General features: G+C 36.6%; 1 protein-coding gene across 12 annotated transcripts in view; it reads right to left on the minus strand.

Moving 5' to 3' along the window:
* TBCE (tubulin folding cofactor E) overlaps positions 1-26,939 on the minus strand; it is a 142,605-nt gene that overhangs the window by 34,105 nt on the left and 81,561 nt on the right. For all 12 annotated transcript variants that reach the window (XR_008916251.1, XM_056816111.1, XM_056816114.1 and 9 more), the window contains 4 exons: positions 20,379-20,478; positions 17,938-18,040; positions 2,918-2,994; positions 2,038-2,133 (listed from right to left, as the gene is read on the minus strand). Coding sequence is in view for 11 of the 12 variants with exons in the window: in XM_056816111.1 (XP_056672089.1) it covers positions 2,038-2,133; positions 2,918-2,994; positions 17,938-18,040; positions 20,379-20,478 (376 nt within the window). In the remaining variant the exon portion in view is untranslated. The remainder of the gene's footprint in view (positions 1-2,037; positions 2,134-2,917; positions 2,995-17,937; positions 18,041-20,378; positions 20,479-26,939) is intronic.

Below are 26,939 nucleotides of genomic sequence, written 5' to 3' on the forward strand. Positions count from 1 at the left end.
GGAAGGAGGAAGAGACTTGCAGGCTAGGGACCACATGATCAGGTTACTTATAGGAATGATTGTCTACCCTTTCTAATAAACTTTATAAAATATATATCTGGGTAGAAATATTGTTTCAATTCTTACACTAGCTATGTGACACTGAGCAAGTCACTTGACCCCTATCAGCCTGAGTTTCCTCATCTGTATAAAATGAAGGGACTGGACTCAGTAGCCTCTAAGGTCCTTTCTATCTATAAATCTATAATCCTAACTGCATATCATATGCTAGACAAAAATAATTCATTCATCTACTTGATTTTTCCTATACAGAGAGTCTGGCCAAACTCTTTATCATACTTTGTGAATTTTAGATTTACTCCACCCTGCTTCATCTTTAGAATTTAAGCAACCAGGAATGTATACACCCCCACATAAGGATAAAGTGTGGGGGAGGAAGGTCTATGACCTGTGTGTGCTAGCAAGTGACAAATCAGAAACAACTGACGCCCTAGGCCGTCCAAAGCCATGTTTAAGCCACCTTTGGTAAATGTGAAACACAGGAAGTGACATAAAGAACTGCCTTTATATTTTGCATCACTTCCTGTGAGAGGGACTTGGAGGTAGAACTTTAGAAAATGAGACCTCAGGTTGCTTCCTTTAGACTGTCACTTGGTGAGCTCAAGGCTTACTTCTCTTTCCTTGGCTTTTCTGGAGGCGCAAGCCTCCAAGGAGGCCCCTCATCTTGGAGGAGACCTTGTGGCTGGAAGTCTTGCTAAATTTTATCCTCTGGCCTCCCCGTCCTTGGCTGGGGCCTCTGAACTCCTGCCTGGTTTCTCTCTCTTTTCCCTCTCTTTCTTTCTTCCTTAATATCTCCACTCTATTGTAATTAAACAAATATAAAATTCCATTCTGACTTGAGGATTTCATTGGGATTTAGAATTTAAATCCATGGTGACCAACTAAAAATATATTCAGTCCAACCATAAGTTTTACCCCTAACAGCTTCTGGATCTCATTTAGGGGATTCTGAAATGTTTTGCTATTTGGAATAATCAGCACCAGGTCATCCACAAACAAAAACCTCTAGAAGACCACAGCATCAATCAATCAATTCAACAAGTATTTATTAAGTGCTATGGACTATATTTCTCTACTATTAAGCTAAGCACTGGGGATACAAAGAAGGGGAGAACACAAAAACAGCCCCACAGAGTGAAATGGAAAGTGAGAAGGTAAGGGGAATTGTTGTGAGGATCAAATATTTGTAAAAAGAACTTACAAAGTGCCTAGAATAGAGTAAGTACAATAAATGCTTATTCCTCTCCCTTCCCTTCTCCCTTCACAAGAGCTAAGGAGGATAACTAAGGACAGGGAGATGGACAATAATGAAGTTCTGGCAAAAGGGACAGAAGAGGTCACACAAGTAGGAAGAGAACAAAGAAAAGAGAGAAAAAACAAGTAAAATAAAGCAATCAACAGTGTCAAAAGCTGCAATGACATCAAGAAGGAAATGGATTGAGAATAGGCCAACATATGGAGCATTTAAGAGATCACTGGTAAGTTTGTAGGGAGTGGTTTCAATTGAATGATGAGGTTACAAGCCAGATTACAGTGATCTGAGAAAGGAATGATAAGAGGAAAAGTGAGGGTACCGAGGATAGACAATGTTCTCAAGGAGTGTGACAGCCATGAAGGAAAAGAGAAATATAGGACAATAGTTATCAGTGATGGTATACTCAAGTGAGGGTTGTTTGGGGTATGGGAGAGACATGGGAATATTAGGAGTTGGTAGGGAAGAAGTCAGGAGAAAAGGAAAGATTGAAAAATAGAGTATAGTAATGGCACATGAATTACCTCTCTATATAATTTACCAGAAAATATTATTATAAAATCAAATCAAATAAAAATTTCCAAAAAAAGAAATAAAATAAGCCTTCTCTGAAAAACCCTCCATGAAAAATTCCTGAGCTATTAAAATGTTCATTTATGTTGTTGCTTATCAAGTTCAGGATAACAAAAAAAAAATAGCTTTAATATTAAATGAAATAAAATTACCTAGGTAGATATGCTATTAGAAATAGCTGATTTCCATCAACTGAATGGTTATTAGAAAGGTCTAATAACTTGAGAGTCTGCAGAATATCAGTGGGTCTGTATAAAAAATAAAAAATAGAAATGAATAATATTTAAGTTCTTTTCAAAAGTATTTTAAGGAAACATTCATATATTCCAATTTATTATAAATAATATAATACATGTTAAGAATCTCATGAATTTGTTATTTTGGCCATTTAGATTTTATATAAGTTTGGCCTAAGCTGAAGTTTCCCTTTGTAGTATAAGAAGAAAGAGGGAGAACAAACAAATGATATAAATAGGAACAATGAAGGAGCTACCAGTAAAGATGAGTACATATTTAACCTAATTTCGAAAAATGCACTCTTTAAGGACTTTAGAACATTAACTCTTTTATTCAGATGAATCTTATTATAAATTAGACTAATCAATTAACAATGTATTAAAGCAAATATGACAGAAATTCTACCTAGTTTCTTCATAAGATAATCAATTTTTTTAGTTATATGTAAAAACAATTTTAACATTAATTTTTTTAAACCTAAGATTCAAATTCTCTCCCTCTCTCCTCCTCAAGAAGACAAATTAAATGTTTTTAAAGTAATGATTTTTATTACATAATTTTTATTACATAACTTTATTACATACATTATACATCTGAGACTGGTTTTTCCTCAACTTATAAGATTTCAAATAAAAATATTTGAGAAATTATAAGAATACTAAAAAAAAATTGTAAGATTGCTTGTTGAATCATAATTGTAAGAACATCACTAGAAATCAACATTAAATTTTTTTTAATTCCCACAAACTACAAATCATAAAATGGTGATTTTATAATTTAAGCAACCATACCTACCTTTCTGAAATTGTAATATTATTAGATGCAAGATATAACTCTTCTAGAACTGGCCATCCTTGAGCACACCACAGAACCTATTGGGAAAGTGTGATTCAGTATAAAGAGTTGTTTCCCTAGCCATTTATTTTAATATATGTAATGTTAGACATGTTAAATATATGTCACATTTCTATTTCCAATGCTTTTTTCCTTCCACCTCCACATAAACTCAATTTAGTTATTGTTTTAGAAAGCACCTGTAGGATAAATAACACCTCCAGTTTAATTATGTGCTATGCAGAAAATGAGAACTACTGGGAAGATAATATTAAAATATCAAAAAGGTATGTTTTAATGATAATATACTCTATTACACACACACTTCCAACCATGACCTCTCAACATTAGTATTAATGGACCATTAAGGCATATCCTAATGTAGATTAATACTGTTAGAAAGGTAAACTGAAGCAATATATTAAACATATTCTTATTTGATATGCTGCAACACCACTAAAAACATATGGTAAGAACAGGAAATTAACCATTTCTCAACTATGTATTTGTTTAGGTCACCTGTCATAATAATACCTAGGTACACCTATCCCTCACAGAAATACCAACAAAGTTAATTCTCTCACTTCTTGGGCTCCACAGTCAAATGATTTGTTGTGATACTTCACTTTTTATCAATAAACATAAACCAAGGGATAAGCTAAGTTATAATGGCACTTTTATAAGAGGAAAAAACAGCTAGGCTTATGGTAATAAATCAAAATCTGGCTTGGTTTTCATTATTTACCCCCATCAACTGTAGTGGAGGGGTGGTTAAGTTGTAATTGAGGGGTTAAGACTTTCAGTATAGAGAGGGGGAAAGAGTGAGAGACTCTCCTTCTCAAAGTGGGGTTTAGGGGAGATAGCTGATGTTTAGGGTTGGCTCAGAGAGAGGAGAGGGGGTTTGAAGATTTTTTTCCCCTTCTGCCTCCCCTTCTTAGCTAAAGCTGCTCTCCCTGATTCGCTCATGTCCTTCTTGTCCCCCCTCCACTACATGAGACTAAAGGGTCTCCTCTTGATCTGTTTACTCACACTCAGCTTGGGGAACAGATAACTTTTACTGTCAACTCAATGAGGTAATACAAAAGGAATAAAGGGCAGGGAAAGAATGGGAAAGGAATGTGGGGAAAAGGAGTCCCTGTCTCTGTCTAAACCCTTTCCCCCACCTTGAATTTCGAGGGAACTCAGGCCTTGGCAGCCTGAGCCTCCTGAGAGAAATTCAGGTTGACTCACCCCTGGGCAACAGGAGCCGAGATAAAGTCTGCTCAGGTTTCTCTTCAATAGTCTTTTCAACTGGAAAATGTGGGGGAAAAGATTTCCAGTCTCCAGCAGGAAAAAGTGAGTAACTCTCAGGAGAAAGTCTTAATCCACCTTCTCTCTTTGGCCTCTCCCAACTGAGAGACCAACTTCTGTCCCAGCCAGAATCTTCTCCTCCTCAACATTCCATTCCCTTGGGGCCCCTGCCCCATAGAGGTGATCAATTTCACACACTCTTCAGCCTGGCACTTTTTCTTTGTTGCCAGCCTCTGTCACACAAAACATTCCTCTTCCAAACACTATTTCTACTGAAGGTCCAGATATTTTTCCAAGTTCACAGAAATAGAATGAAATAGAATGGCAACCTCAGAGTCATCTTTCACTATTCTCATTTTTCTTCATCTCCAAAGGGAATCAGTTTCTAAGTACTGTCAATTCTACCTTTATAACATCTCTTACAAAGATCTATCCCCATTTTTCCCCTTGACCAGCCATTATTTAAATTTAGGCACTCATCACCTCTCATATAGGATTACAGCAAGAACCTAATTGGTAAACTTTCTTCCAATATCTCTTCTTTCGAATCCATCTTCCACAGAGCTCTAAATTAAACTTTCCAAGGCACTGGTCTAAACATGTCAATTCCTTCCTTAAAAATCTTCAGAAGCTTCCTATTGCCTCTAAGTAACACAAATACAAACACAAATAACTCTAGTATTTGAGGTTTACTTCAATATAAAAGTCCACTACAACCTGAATCCCACCTACTTTTCTAGTCTTATGTCATTTTACTCCTCTTCATATATAGCTTAATCATACTAGACTCCCAGCTATCTACACCCCAATCTCAGTACACCATTTCCCACCTCCATGTTTTTGCACAAGCCATCCTCTATCATCCATAGAATGCAATGCCCTCCTCAACTAAGCTTCTTAGAATTCCTAATTTCCTTCAAGGCTTAAAGCTCAGACCTTCTCTATGAAACCTTTCTTGATTGTTCCTTCTGTAAAAATGGAGATTTGAACCCCAGACTTCAATCCCCAGAAGTCCTTGCTAGCTCCCAGAATTCTCTCTAATCTCCCTGAGTGCGAGATCACAAAATATTATTTAAAGGGGCTCTCCGCCCACTTGAACTCTCTCTCTTCCTGCTTCCTCTTCCAAAGACACGGGTCTCTCGAGATGTAGTGTAAGTGAAACTGAATGGGCCTTTCGGCCCTCCTAGGCACGTGCTTTCTTATTTTGTATTTTCTTTATTTTTTAATCTTTAACAAACCTCATAAAATTATAATACTTTTATTACTAGAAACTAAATTTTAATCTTAACACTGTTCTAGTTGTTTGGATTCTCACTCTTCAAATGGCCTCACATTTCTATGCATCAACCTCTGCACAACCTCCTCCAATCCCAGCAAATAGAAGTTCCTTGAGGATAGGGACTGTTTTGATTTTTATCTCGATATCCCCAGACTACAGACTAGCTTGCAAAAAGAAGGTATTTAGTTAATAAAAAGGTTTTTGTTTTTTTTTTATTGAATTTAACCAGAAATATAATTTTCTGGGAGTGCTGAAGAGCCAGTAAAAATTACATTGAGAGAAGTATATTAGTGTAAAACTGATTCCATCGGATGAACCTACTATTTACCTTTCAAGTTCAGCTACACATTGTGATCAACTAAATGAAGTACACGACCTTTAAATAGTGGGACTTCTATGCCACTCTGCCTACTCAGTGCCTGCATTAAAATAGAGTTTGCTGACATTTCAATTAACTTCATACTCAATAAAAAATGAGAAAAAAAGGGTGGAGGAGAGGCACAGAAGAGGAGTTATCAGTTTTTTAATGTAATGTTCTAGTTAACCACCAAAACCTTTAATTACTTTTAAATACCAAAACTTTTGAATAACTTCTCTATATGATATGTGAATAACGATATATTTCTATAACCAATGGGCCAAGATTCACTTACAAAAGGGATCTGACAAGAGCATTTTCTTTGACATCCCTTTAAAAGACCACAGGATCATAGATCTTGAAGGACCCTCAGAGATAACTGAGTCTAATCCTCTTCTTTTCTTTTTTTATTTTTTTAACATTATTTTATTTGGTCATTTTCATACATTATTCATTGGAAACAGATCATTTTCTTTTCATCCCCCACTCTTCCCGCCACCCCTCCCCTAGCCAACACGCGATTCCACTGGGTATCACATGTGTCCTTGCTCCAAACCCATTTCCTTGTTGTTGGTATTTGCATTAGGGTGCTCATTTACCATCTCTCCTCAATCATATCCCCTCCACCCTTGTAGTCAAACAATTGCTTTTCCTCATTGTTTTTACTCCCACAGTTTGTCCTCTGCTTGAGGATAGTGTTTTTTTCTCAAAGGTCCCTGCAGATTGTTCAGGGACATTGTATTGCCATTATTGGAGAAGTCCATTACATTCAATTGAACTACAGTGTATCAGTCTCTGTGTACAATGTTCTCCTGGTTCTGCTCCTTTCACTCTACATCAATTCCTGGAGGTCGTTCCAGTCTCCACGGAATTCCTCTACTTTATTATTCCTTTTAGCACAATAGAATTCCATCACCAACATATACCATAGTTTGTTCAGCCATTCTCCAATTGAAGGGCATCCCATCATTTTCCAATTTTTGGCCACCACAAAGAGCACAGCTATGAATATTCTTGTACAAGACTTTTTCCTTATTATTCCCTTTGGGGTACAAACCTAGCAGTGCTATGGCTAGATCAAAGGGCAGTTTTTTATTACCCCTTGGGCATAGTTCCAGATTGCCCTCCAGAATGGTTGGATCAATTCACAACTCCACCAGCAATGAATTAGTGTTCCCACTTTGCCACATTCACTCCTGCATTCATTACTTTCCTTTGCTGTCATGTTACCCAATCTGTTAGGTGTGAGGTGATACCTCAAAGTTGTTTTGATTTGCATCTCTCTGATTATAAGAGATCTAGAACACTTTTTCATGTGCTTATTAATAGTTTTGATTTCCTTAACTGAAAACTGCCTATTCATGTCCCTTGCCCATTTATCAATTGGAGAATGGCTTGATTTTTTGTACAACTGGTTTAGCTCTTTATAAATTTGAGTAATTAGACCTTTGTCAGATGTTTTTGTTATGAAGATTGTTTCCCAATTTGTTGCCTCCCTTGTAATTTTATTCACATTGGTTTTGTTTGTACAAAAACTTTTTAATTTGAAGTAGTCAAAATTATGTATTTTACATTTTGTGACTCTAAGTCTTGCTTGGATTTAAAATCTTTCCCTTCCCAAAGGTCTGACATGTATACTATTCTGTGTTCACCTAATTTACTTAGTTTCCTTCTTTATGTTCAGGTCATTCACCCATTCTGAGTTTATCTTGGTGTAGGGTGTGAGGTATTGATCAAAACCTAATCTCTCCCAAACTGTCTTCCAATTTTCCCAGAAATTTTTATCAAATAGTGGATTTTTGTCGCAAAAGCTGGGGTCTTTGGGTTTGTCATAGACTGTCTTGCTGAGGTCATTTACCCCAAGTCTGTTCCACTGATCCTCCTTTCTGTCTCTTAGCCAGTACCAAATTGTTTTGATGACCACTGCTTTGTAATATAGTTTGAGATCTGGAATTGCAAGGCCACCTTCCGTTGTATTTATTTTTCATTATTGCCCTGGATATCCTTGATCCTTTGTTCTTCCAATTAACTTTGTTATGTTTCTCTAATTCAGTAAAAAAGTTTTTTGGAAGTTCAATGGGTATGGCACTAAATAGATAGATAAGTTTGGGTAGGATTGTCATTTTTATTATGTTAGCTCATCCCACCCATGAGCAATCGATCCTTTTCCAATTGTTTAGATCTAGTTTTAATTGTGTGGAGAGTGTTTTGTAATTGTGTTCATATAGTTCCTGTGTTTGTCTCGGCAGATAGATTCCTAAGTATTTATATTTAGTCTAGGAAATTTATATTTTTGTAAGTATTCATCCATATCAACTAGATTGCCATATTTGTTTATATTGTCTCCGGTGGCTTTAAATGGAATTTCTCTTTCTAATTCTTGCTGCTGAACTGGGTTGGAGATATATAGAAATGCTGACGACTTATGCGAGTTTATTTTGTAACCTGCAACTTTGCTAAAGTTGTTGATTATTTCGACTAGCTTTTTGGTTAATTCTCCAGGATTCTTTAAGTAAATCATCATATCATCCTCAAAGAGTGACAGCTTGGTCTCCTCATTGCCAATTTTAATACCTTCAATTTCTTTTTCTTCTCTAATTGCTACTGCTAGTGTTTCTAGTACAATGTTGAATAATAGAGGTGATAATGGGCATCCTTGTTTCACTCCTGATCTTATTGGAAAGGTTTCGAGTTTATCCCCATTGCAGATGACGTTTGCTGATCTTTTTAGATATATACTGTTTAATATTTTTAGGAAAGGTCCTTCTATTCCTATACTTTCTAGTGATTTCAATAGGAATGGGTGTTGTATTTTATCAAAGGCTTTTTCGGCATCTATTGAGATAATCATGTGATTTTTGTTACTTTGCTTGTTAATAGGGTCAATTATGTGGATGGTTTTCCTAATATTGAACCACCCTGGCATTCCTGGTATGAATCCTACCTGATCATAGTAGATAACCCTTGTGATGACTTGCTGGAGTCTTTTTGCTAGTATCCTATTTAAGATTTTTGCATCTATATTCATTAGGGAGATTGGCCTACAGTTTTCTTTCTCTGTTTTTGACCTGCCTGGCTTTGGGATCAGTACCATGCTTGTGTCGTAAAAAGAATTTAGTAGAACCCCTTCTTGGCTTATTCTGTCAAATAGTTTGTATAATATTGGGATTAGTTGTTCTTTGAATGTTTGATAGAATTCATTTGTGAATCCGTCTGGACCTGGGGATTTTTTCTTAGGGAGTTCTTTGATGGCTTGTTCAATTTCTTTTTCTGATATGGGGTTGTTTAGGTAATTTATTTCTTCCACTTTTAGTCTAGGCAATTTATATTTTTGTAAGTATTCATACATATCAACTAGATTGCCATATTTGTTGCCATATAATTGGGCATAGTTTTTAATAATTGCCTTAATTTCCTCTTCATTTAAGGTGAGGTCTTCCTTTTCATCTTGGATACTGTCAATTTGGTTTTTTCTTTCCTTTTTTTAATTAGACTGATTAGTACTTTGTCTATTTTATTTGTTTTTTCAAAGTACCAGCTTCTAGTCTTATTTATTAAATCAATAGTTCTTTGACTCTCAATTTTATTGATTTCTCCTTTGATTTTTTAGGATCTCTTCATCTAAGGATTTTTAATTTGTTCGCTTTCTAGTTTTTTAGTTTGCATGACCAATTCATTGACTTCTACCCTTCTTAATTTGTTCATATATGAACTCAAGGCTATAAATTTCCCCCTGAGTACTGCTTTGGCTGCATCCCATAGATTTTGAAAGGATGTCTCACAATTGTCGTTTTCTTCCATGAAGTTATTGTTTCTACGATTTGTTCTTTAACTAGATGGTTTTGGAGAATCATATTGTTTAATTTCCAATTAATTTTTAATTTATCTCTCCATGTACCCTTACTAATTATTATTTTCATTGCATTGTGGTCCGAGAAGGTTGCATTTATTATTTCTGCCCTTTTACACCTGTTTGCAAAGTTTTTGTGCCCTGATACATGGTCAATTTTTGTGAATGTACCATGTGCTGCTGAAAAGGTGTATTCCTTTTTGTCCCTATTTATTTTTCTCCACGTCTACTACCTCTAATTTTTCTAAGATTTCATTCGCTTCTCTCACCTCTTTCTTATTTATTTTTTGGTTTGATTTATCTAGTTTGGACAGAGGAAGGTTCAGATCTCCCACTAGTATAGTTTTTCTATTTCATCCTTGAGCTCTCCTACTAGTTTCTTCTTTAGAAATTTGTATGTTATGCCATTTGGTGCATACGTGTTGAGTATAGATATTTCCTCATTGCCTATACTGCCTTTTATCAGGATGTAGTTACCTTCCCTATCTCTTTTAACTAGATTTAATTTTACTTTGGCTTTGTCAGATATCACGATTGCGACTCCTGCCTTCTTTTTCTCAGTTGATGCCCAATAGATTTGGCTCCATCCTCTTATTTTCACCCTATGCGTATCTACCTTCCTCATGTGTGTTTCTTGCAGATAACATATGGTAGGGTTTTGGATTCTAATCCACTCTGCTATTAGCTTGCGTTTTATGGGTGAGTTCATTCCATTCACATTCAGAATTATGATTATTAGCTGTGTATTTCCAAGCATTATAATTTCTACTCCTGGTGTAAAAAGTAGACTCGAATACAGGACTACAATCCCCACGAGCCTTTGCTCCACTTCCCCAGAATGCCTTGTAATCTCACTGGGCCGAGATCGAGAAGGTATTTAAGCTGATTCAAAAGCTTTTGAGTGGCTCTCTCTCTCTCGGCTCTTTTTGGACTTCTGTTTTGGAGCAGGCGGTCTCTTGCGTGATGTGAGGTTATTTTGTCTAGGCCTCTGGCCTAGGCACATGTTTCTTACTTGTATATTCCTTAATCTTTAACCTTTAAGAAACCTCTAAAAAATATAATACTCCTTGCAGAGAGAAACTAATTTCTACCTGCCTCAGTCTCCCCATCTCCCCTAAATTTTAATCTTTACAGTTTGGCGACCAGGAAGGGACAAAAAAGAACTCAATCTTCTGAATTCTTTTCTGATCTTTAGTTCAACTTTTAATATCTAGTACCTAGAAAAAAAATTTTTTTTGAGCCATATCTCTCTGGCCAAGGTTTTCTACCCTCGCAAAGCTGCTACAGGCTCCGGACCTGCTTCCCACCCCACCTGGCTCGGCCCCGCCGCTTCCTGCCTGCAGCCTGCAGCCCTGATCGTCCTCACCTGGTACCTGGTCCCGGCCTTGCCCACCCCCGCAGCCACTCCTGCTCCTAGCCTCTCACCGGCCCACTGCCTGCCTATTTCTGCACCCCAGACCCTCGAGCACAACCCCAGTTGGCTTATCACCCAGATCCTTGGAGATTGCTCAAGACTCATTGCGACCAGCTGGTAACAGTATTGGCCACGTGGGTGCAGGGGAGAGAAGAGAGGGAAAGGAGACCGGGTAATTTTCCCTTAGGCTAAGCTTCCACGTGGATGGGGGTATTGGCCACAGGGGTATCAGAGCAGGGGAGAGAGAGAAAAGACTAGAGAGAAGAAACAGATCTTTTCAAACAGAAACCTAAAAAGCAATGGGTTTAAAAGGATTTTTGACTCTTCTGGCAATTTCATTGATTTTACCTGCCTGTCTGGGAGCAGACTCAGCCCAAAGATTCAACTTTAACTTTGGGGAGGAAAATGGGTGGCCCAGCGAACTGGAAGCCAGGCCCAGAGACAGGAGGTCTCTAGCTAAAATCTGGCCTCCGATGCTTCCCAGCTATGGGGCCCTGGATGGATCCCTTGAACCCCATAGCCTAGCCTTTACTACTCTACCTTCAGACAATAGACATTTAAATGGATAATTAAAAACAAACAAACAAAAAAACAAAAAAAACCCAAGGAACTTTGAAGAGACTAAAGGCTATATTCTAAGGCATTTCAGACTCCAATGGTTTATAAAAAATCTCTGTATTCTATTGCATTGTTTGTTTAAGATATAACTTTGTGATTTTAAGTTCATATATTACTGGATTGAATATTATTCTGTGAACTGAAGGTTGATTGAATTTATTTTGAATGTACTGAGTTTTAAAATTCTGTTGTTTTTCCCCTATAACTGTGTTGAACAAATATTATTGTGAATAAGCCCATATATGAAAAAACAGCTTTTTTCTATTTTGCTGAGGATAGATGGACTTCAGAACTGGTTATAATTGTATTAACAACCTTTGGAATTTTAATGTGCTAAATACCTTTTAAGGGTTTTTTAAATATGATTTTTGGAATTTTTTTTTAACAATCTGGTTATTTTTGCCTGCCCCTGCCACGAGGTAAGGCCCATTAGCTGAAGTAAAATACATTTTATAAACCCGAAACTTCCCACATGTGAATGGAATTTGGGCAGTTAATTTCAGGGCATTTGTACCCTTAAAAAGCCTCCAAAAGGAGCACCCCTTTATTTATACTCTTCAGCTCACTACTTTACTTGCACCAGAATGATATATAGATTTCTTGATTATGTTCTTAACCCTAGATGAGTTTTACTTTGTTTAAAAATATATATATATATATATGTTTATTACCAAGGTTGAAAGATTGCTATGTTTGTAAAAATTGTGACAAATGTCCATCAATTCATAGGTTTTAAAAATGTCATACAGCAACTTCTGTGAAATATGAAAGTGTGTTTGTTTGCTATTATAATTAATTGGGCTATTGAGAATTTTGGGGATTTTGATATCTACATATTTGTACTACTGTATTTTTAAAGATGAAAAAATTGTTAACCTTGTTCAATTCATTTGCCTTCTACTCACAGTGATCATGGCCAGATACAAAGAGGAAATAGATCTCATTTTTTGGTGAGAAAGCCTTGTATTTATATTTTCTTAACTGACACAGAGTGTCAATGGTTATAAGCTATATTTTTGAATTTTTTAAAGCTCTTTTATTATTATATTTTTCTTGCATGTGTAATATACTTTTTCAGTTTTTTTATTATTTTTTCTCTCCCTTTTATATTTGAAGCACATGTCACCAGTATTAAGATTTTCTTTAACCTTTTGATTTTTAAGTTTAAGATACATTTGCTAATACATGCCCTAAAAGGCTTGTGACTATAAAAATGATGCCACTAATTATTTAAATAAATTATGAGACTTTGCTTAATGATTCTGTCTGATTCCAGGACAAGAGATACACACAAGAGCCATTTCATAGGGCCAAAGAAAGGCCAATCTAGGATGGATTGATGCACTTCTAGGCCAATACAAAGGTCTTTAACCTAGTGTGAAGACTCGAGGTTACTATGTTTAACATGTGTTAAGACATAGGCCTTGTATCCACACTCACCCTGAAGATACTCACAGACGAGTATCCCCAAAACCTTGGCTCCTATAATCTGGTCCCCTTTTCTGCCTCTCATAGTGTGGTACCTTTCTGTAGTCCTGGCACTGACTGGGTAAATGCATCATTACTTAGATCATTTTGATTGGGCCCTGATTGAAGGACCTGTTATAGATTTATTTTTCTTCTACTTGGAATTTTTACACATAAGACTTTGATAGTCTATATTTTCATCCAGAAATTTTTCTTTTCTTTTGGATTTTCTGATGTCTTTTTAATATCTCTTGCCAATTGATTCATATACCTCATACCTCAGCCATGCATCCCTAACTGATTCTGAATCTTTCAATCGCCCACAACACGGGGGAATGTAAAAAAAAATAATTATTTAAATTGCAAAGTTTAAATTCCTTTTGAGAAGAATTTTAGGTAAAGAAGATGCTACCTCTCTGAATCCAGAACTGAACTGTTGGAGAAGCCACCATGAAGAAGCCTCCAGACCACAAGTTGCACAAAATTGAACTTTGGGTGTGGTTGATTGAACATTTATTTGTATGTATACTTTTATGCCAAAGGGGACTGCCCCCTAACGGCTTTTTGTCAATGTGTTCAGCAATTATTGGTTTTATTCTTTTTTCTCTTATCCTCACACTATTGTAATCTTTTAAGATTATTATGTTTTTATGATCCTTTTAGGGAAAAATTAATTTTTCCAAAAATGATCACACGAGGAAATTTTAAAAATACTCGAATACAGGACTACAATCCCCACGAGCCTTTGCTCCACTTCCCCAGAATGCCTTGTAATCTCACCTGGGCCGAGATCGAAAAGGTATTTAAGCTGATTCAAAGGCTTTTGAGTGGCTCTCTCTCTCTCTTGGCTCTTTTTGGACTTCTGTTTTGGAACAGGCGGTCTCTTGCGTGATGTGAGGTTATTTTGTCTAGGCCTCTGGCCTAGGCACATGTTTCTTATTTGTATATTCTTTAATCTTTAACCTTTAATAAACCTCTAAAAAATATAATACTCCTTGCAGAGAGAAACTAATTTCTACCTGCCTCAGTCTCCCCATCTCCCCTAAATTTTAATCTTTACACTGGTCCTGCCTTTTCCTCTTTCACTATTTCCTTCTACACCAGTATTTGTTTATAATCAGTCCCCCTATTTCCCACCCTTATTTTACTTCCCTTTCTAACCCCCTCCTTTCTTATTCCCCCCCTCCTTATTTTCCCCTGTAGTCTTTTTGTAATTCCCCCCCCACCCTCTCCCTCCCTTATACTGCTTCCTTCCCCACCAGTCTGTTTTTTACTCTTCTACTCTCCTATAGGGCGCAAATGTATTCTCTGCCCCAATGGATTGGATTGTTCTTCCCTCTTTGGGTCAGTTTCAAAGCACATAAGAGTTGAATATTTCCTATCTCCACCCTCTTTACCCTTCCAGTGTATCGATGTTCTCCACACTCCCGCCATGAGCTTCTTTGTGACATATCAATTTACCCCCATTTGTTTATTTTCCCATTTCTTTTAGTATTAACCTCTTTTTTTAGCTCTAGTTGTATATATATACACACACACATGCATATAGCTATATCCCTATTTATGTCTTGTCCTTTCATCCTATACAGTTTGTCACTATTCCCTCTAAGTGTAATTCTTCTAGCTTCCCAGGTGGTAGCAACAGTTTTTAAGAGTTACCAATGACCTATTTTCTTATGGGGATATATATTTTAACTGATTGAGTCTCTTAAAAATTTTTTTGTTGTTGTTGTTTTGTTTGTTTTGTTTTTCTTTTCCCCCTCTTTTAAAATTACCTTTTGATGGTTCTCTTGAGTTCTGTGCTTGGAAATCAAGTTTTCTGTTCAGGTCTGGTCTTTTCTTTATGAATGCTTGGAATTCTACTATTGTGTTGAATGACCATACTTTCCCCTGTAAGAATATAGTCAGTTTTGATGGATATTTGATTCTTGGTTGTAGACCTAGTTCCCTTGCTTTCCGGAATATCATATTCCATGCCTTTTGGTCCTTCAGTGTGGATGCAGCCAGATCCTGAGTTATCCTCACTGTGTTTCCATGGTATCTGAATGACTTCTTCTTGGCAGCCTGTAATTTCTTTTCTTTGGTCTGATAGTTTTTGAATTTGGCTATAATATTCCTGGGTGATGTCAGTTGGGGATTAAATACAGGAGGTGATCTGTGGATTCTTTCAATCTCCACTTTCCCCTCTTGTTTTAGGACATCGAGGCAGTTTTCCTGAATAATTTCCTGTAGTATTATGTCCAGGCTTTTTCTTTTGTCATGGTCTTCTGGTAGACCAATGATTCTTAAATTGTCTCTTCTCAAACGATTTTCTAAATCTTCTGTTTTGTGAATGAGAAGCTTCATAATTTCCTCAATTTTTCATTCTTTTTGTTTTGTTTTATAGTGTCTTGCTGCCTTGTGAGGTCACTTAATTCCAGTTGTTGTATTCTGGTTCTTAAAGACTGGATTTCATTCCTGACTTTTTGGTCATCCTTTTCCTTCTGGTCTGATTTTCTTTCGAGGTCATCTTTCATCCTCTTTACCTCGTCTTTCATCTCCTTTGTCTCATCTTTCATCTTCTTCACCTCATCTTTTATCTCCTTTGCCTCATTTTCCAGCTGGTTGATTTTGGCTTTCAAGAACTATTTTATTGTTTTAGTTCAAGTGCTTCTGTTTCCAGATGACTTATCTTGATTTTTAAGTTCTTTTCCCAATTGTTTTTAGCCTCTCTTAATTGTGTTTTGAGTTCTTCCTGTATCCTGTATCCAATTCGCTGGGATTTCTGATTTATCTTTTCCTGATCTCTCCCCCTCTGCTACATTTGCTGACTAGAAGCTGTCTATTGTAATTTCTTTCTTCTTTTTCTGTTGTTTGCTCAAATTCACCCCTTCTTTACTCCCCGTATTTATCTGTGCTCTTGCTCCTCTCATTTTTTTTTGGTTTGGGGGCTTCTGTCAGTCTCCCCTCTTGGAGCTTTAACAGGAGATCTCTCAGTGTAGTCTCTGATGGAAGTTTGTTCGGGTTTGAGCTTCCCTGTCCTTTGGAAGCTTTTGATTGGATTAAAGTCCAGCAGTCAATGAGGATGGGTGTGGTGCCTGGGCTTCCCTGAGTTCTGGAGACTTTTGATGGGATTAAGTTCAGCTTAGTTGGGCTGAGTGTGCTCTGAGTCCAAAACTTCCTGGATAGCTGGAGCAAAGATGGAGGATCTCCACAGCTCTGGCCAGGCTGCCAGGTCTATGCTCCCTCTCTAGCTCCTTCCCCGCCATCTATGTTGGATGCTCTGAACTTATCACAGCCCTGGTTGCAGTGTATGACCTCCAGACCAGTACCTTTGCCCGCCCAGAATTTCCCGCTGCCACTGGAGTCTGGTTGTCTCAGCGTTCTGGGTGGGAGGGGGGATGGGTCCTGGGACCTTCCGTCTTCCCCTTAAAACCGAATGTTCTCAGATTCCGGCTTTGGGGGAGGGGGGAGTACCTTTTGAATTAAGTCCAGTAGGATGGTTCCTTGGCTCTGTCTTGTTGTTAAGTTTGTTTTTCAGTTTATGATAGGTTAGGAAGGGTAGTCACAGATCTGAACTTCTGCTCCTTCTAGGCCGCCATCTTGACTCCCTCTTATTTTCTTTTCTAAATAACTCTTGCCACCTTCCTTCTTAGAGTCAAAGATTTTAACCCTGAAAAAGCAAGAAGGGCTAAGCAACTTTGGTAAAGTGATTTTCTCAGGACCACACAGCTAGAACACATATGAGACCAAATTTGAACCAGGACCTCTCAACTCTAGGCCTAGTACTTTATCCACTGTGCTACCTAGCTACCTGTAATCCCCTTATGTTCAATGAAACTGGGATACATGAAAGGTAAGTGACTTGTCCAAGGCCTCACAGATAGTATCAGAGGCTGAATTTGAACTCAAGTCCTCTGACTCTAAAACCAGTTCCCTTTCTGAAAACTGTGCCATGCCACTTTCCATTCTTGTGACTCGTGGAAGTGAGAAATTGAGAATGATTTTGTAGCAGGAGTCTGGAGCAGCTGAGTGATGACCTGTCAGTCAAACAAGAGTTTTCTATTTGTAATGTTACCAGGAAAGGCAGTTAGAAGCCAGACCAATTGTTGGCCAATCCTTTTTGGCCTTGAAAGGGGGAAGAAGGAGTTTTCTCTCTTGGTTTTAGAGACTGAAGAAAGGAAGGTGGTCTTTTAATATTGAAGACAGAAGAAAGAGGACAAAAGTCCAGATATCTCCCTCTCTGACTTGCTCTGCTGTGATAGTGACTGAACTTCCAGACCTATCAGCCGTTTCTCTAACTGAACTATATTCCACCATCCTCCAATCTAAGACTCATCCCAGTGATAGGGAAATCCCCAAATCCTCTTTACTTTCATTTCCTTATACTTCCCTGTCTTTCCCAATATAACTTAATTTAATATAGAAAAGAGAAAAAGTATTTCATTTGAAACATCATAAACTCACCCCTGAGTTGATTTAGAGAAACCAAAAGGAGAATCACCAGGAAGAGGAGAGGCAAGAGGGAGGGGAAGGAAGGAAGAGGGAGGAAGGGAGGAAGAGAGGGAGGAGGGAAAGAAAAAGAAAGAAGATAATTTCCTGATCTTTAGTTATCAATTACCAATCAAAATAGTACCTTATTATAGACTGAGTAACCTGTTAAAATCAAGAAACATGCAATTCCAAACTGCCACCAACACATAACAAATGCTTTAAAGCAAATTACCTCAGTCCATGTTATTCCTGTTCGATTAAGCACTAAAATCTTCAATGCAGAAAAAGTATAGGATGGAGATGGCGAATCACAGGGAAATTTTAATTTATTTTCACTGTGTACAAAAAGAATACAGCAGTACATTAATTTCTATTAAATACAACCAAATAAGTCATTCAATTAAATTGCTAGTTTGTAATAGAATATTAATCTTGTGTACAAATAAATTTCTTTTTTAAAGGACTTCTAGGACCATAAAGTATTATGCCTTGAACATTCTATTTTCTGGTAGGCAGCTGGATGGCTCAGTGGATTGAGAGCAAGGTCTACAGACAGGAGGTCCTAGGTTCAAATCTGGCCTCAGACACGTCCCAGCTGTGTGACCCTGGACAAGTCAATTAATCCCCATTGCCTACCCCTTACTGATCTTCTGACTTAGAACCAATACATAATATTGATTCTAAGATGGAAGGAAAGAGTTTGTTTTTTTTTTAATTCTGTTTTCAGAATTGAACTTGATGGTGTCTTAAATACAGAAACTTCTGGGATCTTGCCAACTGCTTTAATGTGTTCATTTTATGATTCAAAAGATATAATTTCTTTAAGGTCAAATAAATTTACTCATTTTTAAAGAAATAATTTCTCCAGTAAGTTTTAAAATAAAGTTGGAAATCAACTAGTTCCTCACGAGGGCATCAATAGCAAAAAAGCAGTAAAAATTGCTTTAGCTTAACAGCCTTTTGATTCAGTTTCTTTGTGACTAAAAATTAAGATATCGGAGAAGCCCTTTTCCTTTTAAGTTATTTTATGAACAGTTTCTTATTATTTATTCTACCTGAACAAAGTTACTAAGTTGAGGGGCAACTAACACAATGAACAGAAGAGTTGGAACCCATAAAGATACGCTTAGGCTACACTGCTGGGGTTGATCAAATAAAATGAAATAAAATGGAGAGAAACATAAAAATCTAACAACTCAGTTAAAAAAATCAACCTCACAAATCTGAGGAGGCATAAATAATCATGGGATCATCAGAAAATTATAAACTATATAAATCAACAAAATAATAAGGCAATCCAAATATTAAAATTTTTTAGGCTATGTTAAGAGAAGGATACTATCCAGAGAAAAGGAAGTGAAAATACTCATGTACCCTGGTCAGAACATATCTGGTGTATTTGGCTCAGTTCTATTGGCCATATTTTAGGAAGCACACTGATAAGCTACAAAGTGTTAAGAAAAAGGTGCCCAAGACAACAAAGGGACTCAAAATAATGCCAAATGAGAGCCTGTGGAACCATTTAGCCTAGGAAAGATTTAGGAGGGACATGCTAGCCATCTTCCAATACTTTCAGTGCTATCATGTGTAAGAATGATTAGACTTGTTCTGCTTAGCCTCAAAGACAAAATGGTAGAGATACTTTTGCAATATAACATAAAATGATGCAAGACTTTTAGCTTCCATTAGGAAAAATTTGCTCTCTAGTGCAATGGGCTACCCCTGAGAGGTAAGGAGTTACCCTTAGTAGACATCTTCAAGTAAAGGATGACTCCTTGTTAGGTATGTTTTAGAGGGGATTCATAAACAATTATAGTTGCATTAGATAACATCTGAGGTCTCTTTTAGCTCTTAAGATTTTATGATTCTGAAGAGGCACTTAGAAAGAACTATCCTTGGAAAAATATGGTCCATGTATCCAAAGAGGTGATATTGTGGGTCAAATTATATCCATAGTTGATCCCACCCATCTCTTACTTTGGAATACAACTAATTCATGTCTACTGCTGAATTATACCTGAACAGGACAGGTGTGACTCACCTGTCCTATGCAAGTTGGTTCAGGTTTGAAAGGGGAAGCCTGGTTGAGGCTCTTGGAAAATTTGGTTCTGCAGGTTAAAACTAACCAAACACTCTGGCTGGACTGTACAAATGATTTTAATAAAATAAATTAAGAGTATTTTAGTAAAAAAATCTATTTTCAGGCTGCATTAAACAGAAATCCACAATGAAACATTCTTATTACTAAAGGACTCTAAACAACTACATTTGAAAAGGTTTTTCTAACATAGGCCCCAAAATATTTTGCTCATATATCATATGTTAAACCTATAAGTAACAAAATTCAATTAGTTAATTGTTTAATTTAATCAGCCCAAAATTTAAAAGAAAAATTTAACAAACCCACTTCCTTTTCCACTTAATATAAACTAAAAGACACAGCTTCAACTACAAAGAAATTTAGAACCATAAAATTACTTTTTTATTAATAGATCAATAAATTATTAGTGATCCAAGGTGTATAGTTATCTGCAAGTCCATAATAAGAAACATGCCTTTAAATTATAGCTTATATTTAAAAAATAAAACAAAGACACATGAGATATTGTGTCTAATGGGTACAGATTAGGATTTATACAAAATGTTAACTAAAAGGCAACAAAAAATTCATACCTGAGATTAAGAACTCCTAGATATTTGAGCTGATCGGCAATGAGGGTCACTTCATCCCATTCTGACAACAGGTTTTTTGATAAATCTATCCTTTTGATATCTGAGAGCAGATGTTAAGAAATATTCACTTCCACTAATAAGAAGGCCCTATATACATCAAAATATTTATAACAGCACTTTTTTTGATAGCAAAGAACTAGAAATTAAGTAATACCCATAAATTTGGAAAGGATTAAACAAATTGTGGAACATTAATGAAATAGAATATTACTATGCTGTAAAAAAAATGAATACAAAGAAAAATGAAAAGGCATGAAATGATACAGAGTGAAGTAAGCAGAGCCAAGAAAACAATATCCACAATGACTACAGTCATATGAATGGAAAGGACAAAGGCAAATCAGCAGAGAGACAGGCCTGGAGATAAGCCATCCTAAGTTCAAATCTGGTCTTAGACACTTCCTAGCTGTGTGACCCTGACAAGTCACAACCGTAATTACTTAACCTTTACCTTTCTTCTGCCTTAGAAACAATACTAATATTGATCCTAAGACAGAAGACAAGGTTATTTTTTTTAATGGGGAGGAAAACAATAATAGAACAAAAAATGTTCAAAAAAAAATGACAAGCAAACTTGGCCCCAAAGAAGAGAAATGAGAAGACATTTCTCCAACTTTTTGTTTAAAAAAAAAACCTTACTTTCTGTCTTAGAATCAATACTAAGCAGTGATTTCAAGGCAGAAGAGAAGTAAGGGTTAAGCAGTTAGAGCTAAGTGATTTGTCCCAGTCCGAATATAAGATAGGAAGTATCTGTGGCCAGATTTAAACCCAGGACCTCTCATCTCCAGGCTTGGTGCTCTATCCATTGTGGGACCTAACTTCCCCTTCTTCCTGGTCTTTTGAAAAGGTAGAAGTCCATAGATATAAATCATTACCTAAAATTTCATAATATAGTGATCAGTTTAGCTGATTTTTTTCTCTTCTTTGGGGCAACTGGTCACTAAAATTAGCAACAATTGTAAAAAATAGACTCGAATCCAGGACTTCAATCCCCAGAATTCCTTGCTCCACTTCCCCAGAATGCTTTGTAATCTCAATGAAAACCTCACCTGGGCCAAGAACGAGATGGGGTATTTAACCTGATTGCAAAGGCTTTTGTGCTCTCTTTTATTCCCAGTTTTCTTTCCCAGTCTGCTTGCAAGCAGACGTGGCTCTTTTCATAATGTAGGTGAGGTTGTGTCTAGGCCTCTCTGTGAGCCTAGACACGTGTTTTCTTATTCTGTAATTTCTTTAATCCTCAACCTTTAATAAACCTCTAAAACAATAATACTCCTTGCAGAGAGAAACTAATTTCTACCTGCCTCAGTCTCCCCAAAATTTTAACGGTTACACAACCTTGATGCTTTTTATTTATAGTAATGCCAAATGTAAGGAGGGCACTATAGCATTTATATATATATATATATATATATATATATATATATATATATATATATATATATATATATATATATATATATGCATATATATGTATATATTGTAAACCTTAAAACTTCTTAAACTTATGAATGTTGGAAATTTCCCCATTGGGAAATTTCATACTGGAAAAAATTTCCTACTGATAGTAAGAACTCTATTGGAATGTGAAACTCCTTGGCATGGGAGGTTCCTTCTCCTCCCTACCTAAGACTACTTTAGGACAGAAACCTTTTGCTAAACAATGGAAAGGGCTTTGACCTATGCTCCTCCCTACCTAAGACTACTTTAGGACAGAAACCTTTTGCTAAACAATGGAAAGGGCTTTGACCTATGCTTAAACATTGAACAGGAAGTTCTTTGAGTCATGATTGATTTTAGAATTAATACAATAGAGATACTTGGAATGACAGAACCAGGTCTTGAAAAATACAATCTCCACCCTACTCAGAGTAAAAGGATTTAGGAAGGGCTGCAGCAAAGGATCAAGATTTAATTATTTGAGAATATGACCTTCAACAGACATGTGAAAAGGGGCAGACCTCTGGGAGGTCCTGGGTTAAGCTAGAGCCACCATTGGCACAGGGAAGACATGGACAGTGATTGGTAGATGTGAGAACTGAGGGGAGGGAACTGAGATGGTTTCCTTAAAGATAGCGGGGTCTGAGGACTGAGGGGAGGTCGAGAGGTTTTGCTCTGAGAGGTTGTGCTCTGAGAAGGCTTGCTCTGAAGGAGGTTGGAGGTGGAGGTCCCTGAGACTGTTTCTCTATTTTGGTCACTTGAGTGATAGGAACTGATCTCTTTTCTTTGCCTCAGCTATCTAAGGGCTTGGGCCTTTTGGCCCAGCCTAAACAGAGGGGGTATTTAAGCCCTATTCCCTTCTCTCCCCTCTCCCCTCTTTCTCTCTCTCTCTCTCTCTCTCTCTCTCTCTCTCTCTCTCTCTCTCTCTCTCTCTCTCTAATACCTTCTTCCTCCTGTTTGTAATTAAAAACTCCATAAAAGGTCGACTGCTGACTTGAGTTTTCATTTAGGAATTACATAGCTGAATTCCTTGGCGACCTTAAATTAATATATATCAGTCTTTTAAAGTGATTTCCTTGTCACAATATTCAGATACTAACCGTGATGCACTAGATACAGTGAAGAGGAGTTAGGAATATTGGGAGGAATACTGACTACCAAATTTTGCAAGTCTTTTTGAACTTGGTTTCTGAACTGTTATGAACAGAATTATCTCAAGATTGGTTTTTCTTAATTTTAAAATAATTTATTAATTGATTGGTCAAGACATCCTAATTCTGATCAAATAACTCTCTTAACCACCATGAGACAAATGGAATCTTCTGGCACAAATACATCTATATAGTTTTGAGAGCCCATTATTCAACCCCCTCCTTGAACATCTCAAGACATCTTTCTTTGGTGGTAGCTAATTGAGAGATGGTCTATCAGACCCTCTGCCCATCCCCAAACTGATAGGTGAACAGTCACTTCCACAGGAAAAGAATCTTAGTCTACTTCATCTATTAACCAAATTCTGTTAAAAAGAAAGATATTCTTTGGAATACACAAGAACAAAGAAAATACAAAAGGCAACAGATTAGATGACCCATATCCCAGACAGAGGAATACACAATAATTCTCTCTAATATATAGGAATTAATACAGTACATGAAAAACAAATACTCACAGAACTAAATTCTGTGGTTTCTAGAAGCACCCAAATAAAGCTCAGAATAATAGGACTCTTGCTCTTAAAGATGTTAGACATTGTAGTAAGGCATGCTATAATAAATTCTGACAATTTCAAGTATCACTGTATCTAGAATAGTCAGAGAAGATGGTAAGCTAATCCTAGTATAAAAAGCATTTATTACGCATTTACAAACTGCTGGATAAAGACAAAAATGAGACAGTGAGGGAATACAATGCACATACAGATAAGTAAATATGAGATCTACACATAAAAAAGTAGAAAGGGGACAGATATGTGATCTACAATCATGATAAACTGGAAAAAAAAAACACTGGCTCTGGCCTCAGAGGATCTGAATTCAAATCCTACCTCTGGTATCTATCAGAGACATCTGTCTAACAACTCTGTGACCTAGGTCAAATCACTTCCTGAGACCTAAGTGAGCACAAAATCCCAGGCTACAAACTGCATTAGACTGACAAAATCCAGAGATAAAGAAGATCTCAGCCTAGCTACCTCACCCAGGATTACAGGAGGGGGCCAGGTCACAAAGACTAGGACCACAAGGTCATCCACCCTATCACAAAATGACAAACTATGCCTTGGTGTCTCAGACTTAGTCTGCAGGGGAAAACAGAACCAAGAAACTATTTTGTTATACTTGCTGGCTTCTCTATTCCAGAATTAGAACTGAGAGCTCAGAATGGCTTCTTGAAGCTCTCTATCTAGATCCAACATGGAAAGTCAAGAGTAACAATAACTTCCAATTATAGAAAAAAAAAAGCCTTGAAAGAAACAATAAGGAGGGGAAACCTTTACCTAGCAGAGAGAATGAAGATATAAGCAAATAGAAGAAAATTCCCAATAAATGAAGAAATATTAAATGTTAAAAGACTCCCAAGACAAAAATTTCAGAAGAAAATAATTTCACAATAATTATTATAAGGAGAACCAAATTATAAAGATGGATTAGCCACAAAGCTAGCATAAGTAGAAAGAATTGAAATAAGAACTAAAGAATAAAATTAGAAATCTTAAGGAAAAACATGAAAGGAGAATAAAAGCTTAGAATAGAAGCTTTAAAACTTTATCCAAGTGGTACATACCCAGAAATACTGACTAAAGCAAACCAAACTCAGGAGTTGAATGACACAAGAAATATTAGAAAAAAATTGAAATCTGAAAAATTAGACCACATGAAGATATTTACAAAAGCAATTGAAATGGAAAAAATGCTCCAAATCACTAGAGTAGAGAAATGTAAATTAAAATAATTCTGAAAATGTATGTTGAAAATTGTTAAACTATGTAATTCAGAAAATAAAATATCTTTAAAAAATAAAAACCCCTGAAAAAAGTTACTCATCTTTCAGGATTATCTTTGCAATATTGTTATTACTGCATAAAAAATGGCTCTGTTTATTTCACTTTAAATCAGTTCATACAAGTTTTCCCAAGATTCTCTGAAACCATCCATTTCATTTCTTCCAGCACAGTATTCTATCATGTTCATAAATAGTCATTTGTTCAGCCATTCCCCTTTAGATGGCTATCCCTTAGATTTTCAATTCTTTGCTACCACTGAAAGAGATAAAATAAACATTTATGTGTTAAAAAAATAATTCTGAGGTTCTCCTGCATATCCATCAAATTGGTAAATGATATAAAAAGGGAAATGACAAATGTTAGAGGGACTATGGGGAAAATAGGCATGTGAATGCACTTTTGGTAGAGATGTAAAATGGTCTTGTTATGTTAGAAATTAACTTGGAAATAGGTCAAAAAAGTTAATAAATTGTACATAACCAATTTAAACTAGCAGTAACACTATTAGATCAATGTCACAAAGAGATCAAAGAAAAAGGGAAAAGGCACATGTGTACAAAAAATATTTTGTAATGGCAAAGTGGAAACTAATGGGATAATTCAACTACTAGGGATTAGCCAAACAATTTATGAGTATAATGGAAAACTATTATGCTGTATAAAAAGAAAGATTTATGAGACGGTTTCAGAAAAACCTAGGAAGATATATAAACTGATCAAGAGTAAAGTGAAAACAATAAGTAGAAGAATTTATGAAACCACGCCAGCCTGGTAAAGACAAATAAATAACTTGGAGAGACTTAAGAACCCTAATCAATGGGATAAACAACCACAATTTCAGAGAACTGATAATGAAGCACATATATTTCCAAATGACAGAAACATAATATACTAAAGATGCAGAATGAGACACAATTGGACAAAATGAGACATCTGGATATGAGAACTATAAGAATTTGCTTTGTTTATCTGTTTGTTATAAGGGTTTTGTTTTTCTTTTTTCCAATAAGGGAGAGTATATGAGTGAGAGAAACAGATTTTTTTTAATGGAAAAAATATTAAATTAAAAGAAAACTGACCTGAAAACATAATGAAGGGATAATTTAAGAATAACTGGACAACCTGAAAATCAATCATCCAACAAAATCCCTAGAAAGTAAACATTCAAAAATCACAAAAGAAAATTGCCCAAAACTAAAAGAAACGAGAGACAAAATGAAAACACAAAGAACCTGCAGATCAGTAGCTCAGTGGACAGAGCCAGGCCTGGAGATAGAGGTCCTGGGTTCAAATATGCCCTTAGATACTTCCTAGCTGCGTGAGTCCCTCGGGTCCACTTAACCCCAATTGTCTAGCCTTTATCATTCTTCTTCCATGAAGTCGCTATTAATATTGATTGTAAGACAGAAGGTAAAGGGGCTTTTTTTTTTTCAATCTATAAGTCACCATTGTATTGATTTAAAATCTTGAACCCTAGAGACTACATTTCCCACAAACCCCTTTTCCTTTTCCTGTTTATGCTTCTCCTTATGTTGATTAGGGTTTTGAGTTTCCATTTTCCGCCCACACCCTCTCTCCTGGAGGCTCTGGCTGGTGGTAGCAGCATGGTGCTAGGTGTGGCTGGACTTTTCTCTGGCGTTTAATTTTCCCTTTTTGCTCTAAGTTGACTTTTAATAAATAGTACTAAAATAATACTTGGAGTATCAAATTATTAAATTTAATCTTTACAATTGGCTAACTACAAAGGGATCTGAACTGAGAAATTTTTTTTTTTTAAAGACTGCTTCTGCCAGGAGTTTTCAAACCCAGGCTGCTCTTGCAACTACCCCAGCTGCGGTTCATTCCACAGTTTAAAAACTGCCACTGATTTACAGCCAAAGCTGCTTCCCTCCCGCAGCCCAACCCCAGCTAAGCGGTCAGTCTGGGAAACACATGCTGTCCACCCCCACTCTCTGTCAGCCTCCACACCCAAACCAGGGCACTGTTGCTGCTACTGCCTTGCCCACTAGTTCCAGTAGCTGCTGGAGGTCCAACCCCTGGCTGAGCAGCCAGGCTGGGGACCT

This window comes from Monodelphis domestica, chromosome 2 (genome assembly GCF_027887165.1).
Source record: "Monodelphis domestica isolate mMonDom1 chromosome 2, mMonDom1.pri, whole genome shotgun sequence".
NCBI lineage: Eukaryota > Metazoa > Chordata > Mammalia > Didelphimorphia > Didelphidae > Monodelphis > Monodelphis domestica.